This window comes from Solanum stenotomum, unplaced genomic scaffold (genome assembly GCF_019186545.1).
Source record: "Solanum stenotomum isolate F172 unplaced genomic scaffold, ASM1918654v1 scaffold21358, whole genome shotgun sequence".
NCBI classification, from domain to species: domain Eukaryota; kingdom Viridiplantae; phylum Streptophyta; class Magnoliopsida; order Solanales; family Solanaceae; genus Solanum; species Solanum stenotomum.
This window is the reverse complement of record NW_026026497.1, coordinates 18120-28544: the sequence shown is the minus strand read 5'-3', so window position 1 is coordinate 28544 and position 10425 is coordinate 18120. Positions and strand designations below refer to the sequence as shown.

The following is a 10425-nucleotide window of genomic DNA, read 5'->3' as shown; positions in this document are numbered from 1 at the left end:
AACTCAGCAAAGATGAATGTGCATTTTGCCGAGAAAAAGGGCACTGGAAGAAAGACTGCCCAAAGTTGAAAAGCAAAGCCAAGCCAAATAATGGGAAGGCTGTCATCGATTCAAATGTGGCTGATTGTGATGACTCTGATTACTCACTAGTTACAACAAATCCATCCAAATCATCTGATGTATGGTTGATGGACTTAGCTTGTAGTTATCATATGTGTCCCAATAAGGATTGGTTGGTTGATTTACAAGAAGGAGAATGTGGAGTTATTCACACCGCAAACAATAATCCTCTTACCGCATATGGTGTTGGTTCAATTCGATTAAGGAATCATGATGGATTGACCAGAACATTAACAGATGTTTGGTATGTACCGGATTTGAAGAAAAATCTCATTTATGTTGGAGCCTTAGAGTCAAAGGGATTCAAAGTCATTGCAGATAATAGCGCAATGAGAATATGCTCCGGTGCGCTGGTGGTAATGAAGGCAATTCGAAGAAATAATAACATGTACCACTATCAAGGTGTACAATTATTGGGACAGCAGCAACAATATCCAATGACGACAAGGAGGCAGAAATGACCAGGCTGTGGCATATGCGCTTGGGACATGCTGGAGGAAAATCCTTGAAAACTTTATCAGATCAAGGATTGCTAAAAGGAGTAAAAACTTGCAACTTGGAGTTTTGTGAGCATTGCGTCAAGGGAAAGCAAACAAGGGTTAAATTTGGAACAACTATCCATAATACTAAAGGTATTTTGGATTATGTTCATTCAGATGTTTGGGGTGCTTCCAAAACAACTTCATTAGGTGGGAAACATTATTTTGTAACCTTTGTTGATGACTTTTCCCGAAGACTGTGGGTGTATACAATGAAAACAAAAGATGAAGTATTGGGAATTTTTCTCAAATGGAAGGCGATGATAGAAACTCAAACTGGCAAAAAGATCAAGTGTCTTCGCACAGACAATGGTGGAGAATACAAAAATGATCTTTTTCAGAAAATTTGTGAGGAAAATGGCATCGTCAGACATTTCACCGTCAGAAATACACCACAACAGAATGGAGTGGCAGAACGCATGAACCGAACTTTGCTGGAGAAGGTTCGGTGTATGTTGTCCAATGCTGGCTTGGGCGAAGAATTTTGGGCTGAGGTAATAACATATGCATGTCACCTCATTAATCGTCTACCATCTGCTGGTATAGGTGGGAAGACACCATTAGAAAAATGGTATGGAAAACCTGCTGAAGATTATGGTTCTTTATATGTATTTGGCTCAATTGCATATTATCATGTAAGGGAGTCAAAATTGGACCCAAGAGCAAAGAAAGCTTTATTTATGGGAATTACTTCTGGAGTCAAGGGATATCGTTTATGGTGTCCAGAGACAAGAAAAATTGTTTTCAGCATGGATGTTACCTTTGATGAATCTGCCTTAACAAATAAGGTAACAATTGAAGAAGTCAAACAAACTGATGGTGCTTCAAAGCAGGTGGAGTTTGAGGGAAAGATAATTTTCCCAACACATGGATCAAATGAGGAAACAACAAAAGTTTTTCCTCTGGAAGAAGAGCCAGTCGAAGGGGAGGTTCCATCTCAAGAACCTCAACCACAACTTGAATCAATAGCAACCAGCAAGCCAAAAAGGACAATAAGAAAACCTGCTCGACTCATAGATGTGGTGGCTTGTGCGGACTCAATTGCAGCGGATGACATTCCTACCACTTATAAAGATGCAGTCCAAAGTTCAGAAGAAGATAAGTGGAGGTTTGCCATGGATGAAGAAATGCAGTTCCTTCATCAGAATCATACATGGAAATTGGCCAATCTCCCGGATGGCAAGAAAGCAATTGGGTGCAAATGGGTATTTGCAAAGAAAGAAGGATTTCCTAACCAAGAAGATGTTCGCTACAAAGCAAGATTGGTGGCCAAAGGATACGCTCAAAAGGAGGGAATTGACTATAATGAGGTATTTTCTCCAGTAGAGAAACACTCCTCCATTAGAGTTTTGTTGGCTTTGGTAGCACAGTTGAATTTGGAACTAGTTCAGTTGGATGTAAAAACTGCATTTTTACATGGAGACTTGGAAGAGGAAATCTACATGACTCAGCCAGAAGGATTCAAAGTTGATGGAAAAGAAAATATGGTGTGCAAACTTGAAAAATCGTTGTATGGATTGAAACAAACTTCTAGACAATGGTACAAACGATTTGACAAGTTTATGTTGCAGCAAAGGTACATAAGAAGCAAATACGATCATTGTGTGTATTTGTGCAAGCTTGAAGACGAATCCTTTATATATCTTCTCCTATATGTTGATGATATGTTGATAGCTTCTAAAAGTCAAGAGGAAATTGAGAAGCTAAAGATTCAACTAAAAAAGGAGTTTGAGATGAAGGATTTGGGTGAGGCAAAGAGGATTCTTGGCATGGAGATAAAAAGAGATCGTCATTCAAAGAAGCTTCTTTTATCTCAGAAAGAATATTTGAAGAGGGTACTAAATCGATTTGGCATGAATGAGAAAATGAAGTAGGTTAGCACTCCACTTGCTCCTCATTTTAAGCTTAGTGATGCTATGTCGCCAAAGAATGAAATTGCACGAGAATATATGTCAAGAGTACCATATGCGAATGCTGTTGGTAGCTTGATGTATGCAATGGTTTGCACAAGGCCAGATATTTCACACGATGTTGGAGTTGTAAGCAGGTACATGCATAATCCTGGAAAGGATCATTGGTAGGCTGTAAAATGGATTTTACGGTATATTTATAATACTGTAGATATTGGCTTGGTTTATGAGCATAAAGATAGTCAATATCTTGTTGGATATTGTGACTCAAATTATGCAGGTGATTTGGACAAACGAAGATCAACTACTGGTTATGTTTTCACTATTGCAAACGCACCAGTTAGTTGGAAGTCTACTTTGCAGTCAACAGTTGCTTTGTCTACCACTGAGGCAGAGTATATGGCAATTACAGAGGCTGCGAAGGAAGCAATTTGGCTTCAAGGATTGCTTAGAGAGCTTGGTATTGGACAAGAAGGAATCACAATATTTTGTGATAGTCAAAGTGCTATTCAATTAGTGAAGAACCAAGTTTATCATGCAAGGACGAAGCACATTGATGTCCAATATCATTTCATACGAGACATCATAGAAGAAGGTGGAGTCACAGTGCAGAAAATTCATACTACGGATAATCCTGCCGATATGCTGACAAAAGTGGTGACTGCGGTCAAGTTTCAACATTGTTTGAACTTGATCAACATTGTTGAACATTGAAGATTGAGGTTGAAGACACAATCAAAAGTTGTTGAGAGAAAGTTGAAAATGGAGAATCTTGCCAAGGTGGAGATTTGTTGGGGCTGTATGTTAAATTTGACAAGATTCAAAGATGAATTAATGTGAAGATTTGGTAGTTAGGAAGATAATTCTTCATTGGTACAAAAGTCAAGATAACATCTTTTGTAGGTGAAATTTAGGTGAACCATAAAATGGTTTCACAAGGTAAATCTTGACATTTTAACACATTGTGATGTCATGGATGACATCAATAGGAAGAATTCACTCCTATAAATAGGTAGTTCCTAATTCATTTGTAGCACACCTCTCACTTGCCTTCTCATCTTCAAAGGCATTTGATCTTCTTTCTCTCTTGTAGTATTTCACTTGTACTCTTTTGGAGTGAAATAAATATTGATTGGTTGTGTCCGAGGAGTAGGCAAAAGAAAATAAAAGTTTGCCGAACCTCGTTAATTCCTGGTGTTCTTTTTATTGTTGTCTCATCTACTATTTATTAGCTACCTTTAGATATAGCAATTGTGATTCCATCACTCTCTATATATTCGGCTTCCGCAACACTGTAGACTGTAGATAAGACATAGTTGTACCAATTACAAGTAAAACCACTAGCAAAAGAGAGAGAGAGAAATCATTCTTGATCACATATCACTCTTAGCTCTTAGCATTCAACAGGTAAAATAAAGTTGTTGGTAATTGAAGTTTGAAACATTTATCTTCTTAAAATCATTTTGTGTCTCCTCGTTTTACTTGCAGATTTCAGAAATGGAGGTTGGCTTAGCAGTTGGTGGTGCATTTCTCTCTTCAGCTTTGAATGCTCTCTTTGATAGGCTTGCTCCTCACAGTGATCTGCTCAACATGTTTCGGAAGCATAAGGATCATGTTCAGCTCTTAAACAAGCTGGGGGACATTTTACTTGGTCTTCAGATTGTGCTAAGTGATGCAGAGAATAAGCAAGCATCAAATCGACATGTGAGCCAGTGGTTCAATAAACTTCAGAATGCTGTGGACGGCGCTGAGAACATGATAGAACAAGTCAATTATGAAGCTTTGAGGCTTAAGGTGGAAGGCCAGCATCAAAATCTTGCAGAAACAAGCAACCAGCAAGTAAGTGACCTTAACCTGTGCTTCAGTGATGATTTCTTTCTTAACATAAAGGAAAAGTTGGAAGAAACCATTGAAACATTGGAGGTGTTGGAAAAGCAGATTGGTCGTCTTGGCTTAAAGGATCATTTTGGTTCAACTAAACAAGAAACTAGAACACCTTCAACTTCTTTAGTTGATGATTCTGATATCTTTGGAAGGCAGAATGATATAGAGGATTTGATTGACCGTTTACTATCTGAAGATGCAAGTGGAAAAAAGTGGACTGTAGTTCCTATTGTTGGAATGGGCGGGCTGGGTAAGACAACACTTGCTAAAGCGGTTTACAATGATGAGAGAGTGCAGAAACATTTTGGTTTGAAAGCTTGGTTTTGTGTTTCTGAGGCATATGATGCTTTCAGAATAACAAAAGGTTTACTTCAAGAAATTGGCTCATTTGACTTGAAGGCTGATGACAATCTTAATCAGCTACAAGTCACATTGAAGGAAAGGTTAAAGGGGAAAAAGTTTCTTATTGTTCTGGATGATGTGTGGAATGACAACTACAACGAGTGGGATGACTTGAGAAATGTTTTTGTACAAGGAGACAAGGAAGTAAAATCATTGTGACGACACGTAAAGAGAGTGTTGCCTTGATGATGGGAAATGAGCAAATTAGCATGGAAAATTTGTCTACTGAAGCCTCTTGGTCTTTATTTAAAAGACATGTATTTGAAAACACGGATCCTATGGGACATTCGGAACTTGAAGAGGTCGGAAAACAAATTGCAGCTAAGTGCAAGGGACTGCCCTTAGCTCTGAAGACGCTCGCTGGCATGTTATGCTCCAAATCAGAGGTTGAAGAGTGGAAATGTATTTTGCCAATGGTCTCGTACCACAGGAAGATGAAATGATTGAAGATTCAGGCAATCAATACTTTCTCGAGTTGAGGTCAAGATCATTATTCGAAAGGGTCCCAAATCCTTCTGAAAGGAACATAGAGAATTTATTCTTAATGCATGACCTTGTCAATGATTTAGCCCAAATTGCATCTTCAAAACTTTGTATCAGGTTTGAAGAGAGCCAAGGATCTCATCTGTTGGAAGAAAGTCGGCGCTTATCTTATTCAATGGGACAAGGTNCCTTGTCAATGATTTAGCCCAAATTGCATCTTCAAAACTTTGTATCAGGTTTGAAGAGAGCCAAGGATCTCATCTGTTGGAAGAAAATCGGCACTTATCTTATTCAATGGGACAAGGTGGTGGTGACTTTGAGAAATTGACACCCCTCTACAAATTGGAGCAGCTGAGGACATTTCTTCCGACATGTATTAGTGTCAATTATTGTTATCACCATCTAAGCAAGAGGGTGCTGCATAACGTATTGCCAAGACTAACATCCTTAAGGGCATTATCATTGTCTCATTACAAGATTAAGGAGTTGCCAAATGACTTGCTTATCAAATTAAAGTTCCTCAGATTTTTGGATATTTCTCAGACAAAGATTAAAAGGTTGCCAGATTCCATTTGTGTGTTGTATAACTTAGAGACACTTCTCCTGTCATCTTGTGATTATCTCGAGGAGCTACCGTTGCAGATGGAGAAGTTGATTAACTTGCGTCATCTTGACATCTGAGCAAGTTGAAAAGCCTCCAAGTGCTAGTGGGAGCCAAGTTTCTTCTAAGTGGTTGGAAAATGGAAGATTTGGGTGAAGCACAGAACTTGTATGGATCTCTATAAGTTGTAGAGTTGCAAAGTGTGGTTGATAGAAGGGAAGCTGTGAAGGCAAAGATGAGGGATAAGAATCATGTTGACAAGTTATCTTTGGAGTGGAGTGAAAGTAGTAGTGCCGACAATTCACAAACTGAAAGAGACATTCTTGATGAGCTACGCCCACATAAAAACATAAAAGAAGTCGAAATCACTGGATATAGAGGGACAATATTTCCAAATTGGCTAGCTGATCCTTTGTATCTTAAGCTGGTGAAATTGTCTCTTAGCTACTGCAAGGACTGTTATTCCTTGCCAGCACTAGGACAACTCCCTTCTTTGAAAATCCTTTCCGTTAAAGGGATGCATGGAATAACAGAGGTGACAGAAGAATTCTATGGCAGTTTGTCCTCCAAAAAGCCTTTTAACTGTCTTGAGAAGCTTGAATTTGAAGATATGCCGGAGTGGAAGCTATGGCACGTACTAGGAAGTGGAGAGTTCCCTACACTTGAGAACCTTTCAATTAAAAATTGCCCTGAACTCAGTTTGGAGACACCCATCCAACTTTCAAGTTTAAAAAGGTTTGAAGATAGTGGTTCTCCAAAGGTTGGAGTTGTTTTTGATGATACTGAGCTGTTTAGATCCCAACTTGAGGGAATGAAGCATATTGTTGAATTAGATATTAGTGATTGTTACTCTCTTACCTTCTTTCCTTTTAGCATACTGCCCACTACCTTGAAGAGCATAGAGATATCTGGTTGCCAGAAATTGAAATTGGAGCAGCCAGTTGGTGAGATGAGTATGTTTCTCGAGGATTTGAACTGCATAAATGTGATTGTATAGATGATATATCACCTGAGTCACTCCCAACAGCACGTTTTCTTCTTTTCCATTCAAGAGCTTTTAAGCGTTTTCACGATCTTTGAAGACCATGAAAAATGGACAAATTTCTTTTCTTAGGAACACATATAAGATTCGTCACTTCAAAAAGGAGACATTTTCAAGAAAAAAGAGATATGCAGTTTAGTGCTTACCTTAATATCAGTTATATCTCCAACAACAAATTTGTTTCTATGATCCTTGATTATAAGATTTTCATCAACCTTCAATCTTCCAAAATTATTGATTCGATCCTTCAAATACGTCTCCCTTAACCACTCTGAACCCGGTGGCTTTCCTGTGCAAAGAAAATGGCAATCCTCTCTGATAGTGTCCCCAGACGAGGTGAAATATGTTCTGTTTCCACCCGAGCTGTTCGTGTTATTACTCATATCGACAGATTGCATCAATTTCACTTCCACATTATATTCTTGTTTTTTAACCATTCCAAATTCTAGTAGTCTGAATCCATCTTGCACCAAAGTTACCTTCTTCTGAGGAAAATCGACAGTGATTACTGCAGCAAGTTTAACACTAGTAGGTCCACCACCAACAATCAATACTGCTTTTATCTTTTCATTCTCTGCAACAACAAGAACCTCGCAACATTTTGACTAGTACATCTCAACATTCATCACAAGACAATTGACTGAATCTCGTGAAAACTTGCTAGAGGAGCCGGTTTACAAATAAATAATCTCCGCCTAATGGATACAGAACACCCATGCTTTGTTTTATCATTTCCCGTAAAGGACATCAAAAACAACCTCGCCTTGCACCATTTTGACTTGTAATATACAACCTAACAGGACAATCGCAAAAGAAAAGATATGTTACTTTGAAGCTGATGTTAAGTTTTGATGATTTAATAAACTTAGGGATCTAACAAGGAATCAGATCCAGGAAAGGGTCTTCTAGTATTGGGACTGATGAAAGGGGAAATGAATGAATAAACTCAGCATGAGGAATATTTGCATGTCTTCATCAAAAAGGGGGAAAATGTTATATTCTAGTGTTTTGATGATCCTCACAAATGTAGGGACCCGGTCCTTGGCAGAGTACTTCTGTCCAGATTCAAAATGGTGCACATCTGTAAAGCTATCTTTACAGTTGTCTTGTCAGGTTGGTTGGTGAGATGTGCAACGTACTTCACCAATAGGAAGGGAGGACGAAGTTGTTTGTTTAAGTGGTCAAAACCCTTGTTGGTAACTGATAGATACAACAATAAACAAACGACATTGTTCATTCAAGAAGAGAGAGATCTAGCAAGTCTTTTTCAAGAACTCAAGCATCAAAGAACGCAGCAAGGGGCCTGGTCCCAGAAAGTTTATGTACGAGAAAAGGACTTTTATAGTTGTGAAAAGGCTGCCAACTCTGATGTGGTTGATGCACAGCTTTTCATAACAACAGGCTTTCGGCCAATGGCCTTGTCCCAAGGGTTTGTGTCCATTTTGATATAGTCTCTTCTCCAAAACACAAACTCAAGTTTTGGCAAACATAGTTGTGAATTCCTGAGAATTCATAAGCTCGAAAGGAAAAGGCCATCTTCAAGGAAGAACATTGCTCATGCTCAACAAAGGGACCTGATGAAGTGCCGAAGAGTCTTGTTGTATTTTGAGCTTTATGTCTTATGTGCTTAAATTGTAAATCTATTCCTAAGCTATAAAGGAATTAGATCTTTGTTCAGTTCATTCAAAAAGTCTAAGTCAGTTAGGGGTAATTGGTTTAGTTGGCAACATTGTTGTTGCTTAGTCATTCTAAATCATCTAGAGTTATGTGGTTTAGTGGGCAATGTTGTATCTTCTTAGTCAAATTCTAAATCATCTAAGAGTTAGTTGATTTAGTGGGCATTGTTATATCTGCTTAGTTGAAGTCTAAGTTATCTAGAGTTAGGTGGCTTAGTGGGCAGTGTTGTATCTGCTTAGTTGCTTTCTTTGTAGTAGAGTTACTACATAAAGGGGGAAGGGATTTAGAGGTAAATTCCTAGGTTGCAAGAAGTTGTAATATGAATCGTTGCTCCGTTTGAGTGAAATGGAGTTTGGGTTGAAATCCTGTGAGTACAGGTCGTGATTTTCACCGCCCTTGAGCAAGGGGGTTTCCACATGTCTGATTTACTTTGAGCTATTTATCTTTTGCACCTGGTCCGTTGACTGATAGTGGACGCACGCATTCCGACAAGATCTAAGCACTAGTACATCTCGACGTACAACATACCCAATGTAATCCAACAAGTGGTATTTGGGGAGGGTAAGATATACATAGACTTTACCTCTACCTTTGTGGGGGTAGGGAGGTTGTTTCCTATAGACCCTCGGCTCAAAACAAATGAAGAAATAATAGCATCGTGCAAGAATATATGATCAACAAAATTACAATATACAAAGCAAATGAAGCAACATATAGTAATATACACTGGAAAAAAAAGGAAGCTACACAATTACAAAATAATAGTACTAGTACATCTCAAATTCTTTGTGAATTAGTAGAGCAGTCATGATTAAGACAATTGGATGAACATCGTGAAATTAAACTTGCCAGAGGAGCCGATATACAAACAATAATACTAATGTTTTGATAAACGTAGCAAGAATAAATATCTCACACGATTATTTGATTTCAACAAAACTTGCCCAGATAAACGTACAAGTAATTTGCTTGTTGAAAAGCAGATAAGATGGTAAATCTAACGAATTAAGCACATATATCTAAACAAATTGAAATATGTTCTTACCTTTAAAAACATGTTCTTAAAAGTGGTGGTTGGCACACTTTTTATGTTATTTTTAACAAAAATAACGGGGTGATAGGACCCCACAAAATCTAATTGTCTTTTTTAAAAAATAGGCCAAGTTCAAAAAGGAAACTATGTATTATCTCTCTTTTAAAATTACGTTAACTAATAAATAAGTAGGAAAAATCTCTTTTCCTCTTAATCTAATTTTATTAGTCAAAACAAAATGACTTCATGTACTTTTTAACTGATAATTTATGACATATATATAAGATCATAATAATTCATCAATAATTTTCATTTAAATAATGATTAAGAAATTCTAATAAAATAAGAAATTCTAATAAAATAAAAATATTTTTTGAATTAAAGTAGGATAAGCATTTGCTAAAGAAAAAATTATTATTCGGAAAAGAATATGTTTAAAAAGAAAATAAATAATAATCTATTTATTTGAAAATAAAAATATTTTTGATCCATTAAATAACAATAAAAGTATTTTTGGACCAAACTATTGACGATAATAATAACTTTAAACTAAACTATTAATTGAGAACATTTTTATTTAATTTTACGTAGTTCAAGGATATTTTTAGACCCATTGGAGTCTGTTTGGTATGCAAGGGGACCTGCTATACACTATGAGCAATGCCTTAGCTGGAGTAGTTATAGCAATATTATTCGTTAGTTAACCTATTTTTTATTCGTATCCAATATGGGTG

General features: G+C 37.3%; 2 protein-coding genes and 2 pseudogenes across 2 annotated transcripts; 3 read left to right on the top strand and 1 right to left on the bottom strand.

Annotated features, from left to right (window-relative positions):
• The first annotated feature begins 2575 nt into the window (after positions 1-2575).
• LOC125850992 (putative disease resistance RPP13-like protein 1) lies at positions 2576-6019 on the top strand (annotated as a pseudogene).
• Positions 3965-10425, top strand: part of LOC125850986 (putative disease resistance RPP13-like protein 1) — a 20366-nt pseudogene continuing 13905 nt past the window's right edge.
• LOC125850991 (putative disease resistance RPP13-like protein 1) lies at positions 6175-6936 on the top strand. The gene has a single exon (XM_049530794.1). It carries the CDS (start codon positions 6175-6177, stop codon positions 6934-6936), a length of 762 nt encoding a protein of 253 aa, XP_049386751.1.
• On the bottom strand, positions 7077-8422 carry LOC125850990 (uncharacterized). The gene is made up of 3 exons (XM_049530793.1): positions 8365-8422; positions 8035-8181; positions 7077-7555 (listed from the first exon to the last, which is right to left on the bottom strand). The coding sequence occupies exons 1-3, from the start codon at positions 8420-8422 to the stop codon at positions 7077-7079; spliced, it is 684 nt and encodes a 227-aa protein (XP_049386750.1).

Excerpts from the sequence above, each read along its gene's own strand:
- LOC125850990 (XM_049530793.1), bottom strand. The coding sequence starts at position 8,422 with ATGGACACAAACCCTTGGGACAAGGCCATTGGCCGAAAGCCTGTTGTT. Across the intron at positions 8,182-8,364 it reads GCCTGTTGTTATGAAAAGCT|TTACCAACAAGGGTTTTGAC; the intron begins GTGCATCAACCA and ends TGTATCTATCAG. Across the intron at positions 7,556-8,034 it reads CATTTTGAATCTGGACAGAA|AGAATGAAAAGATAAAAGCA; the intron begins GTACTCTGCCAA and ends TTGTTGTTGCAG.
- LOC125850991 (XM_049530794.1), top strand. The coding sequence starts at position 6,175 with ATGAGGGATAAGAATCATGTTGACAAGTTATCTTTGGAGTGGAGTGAA.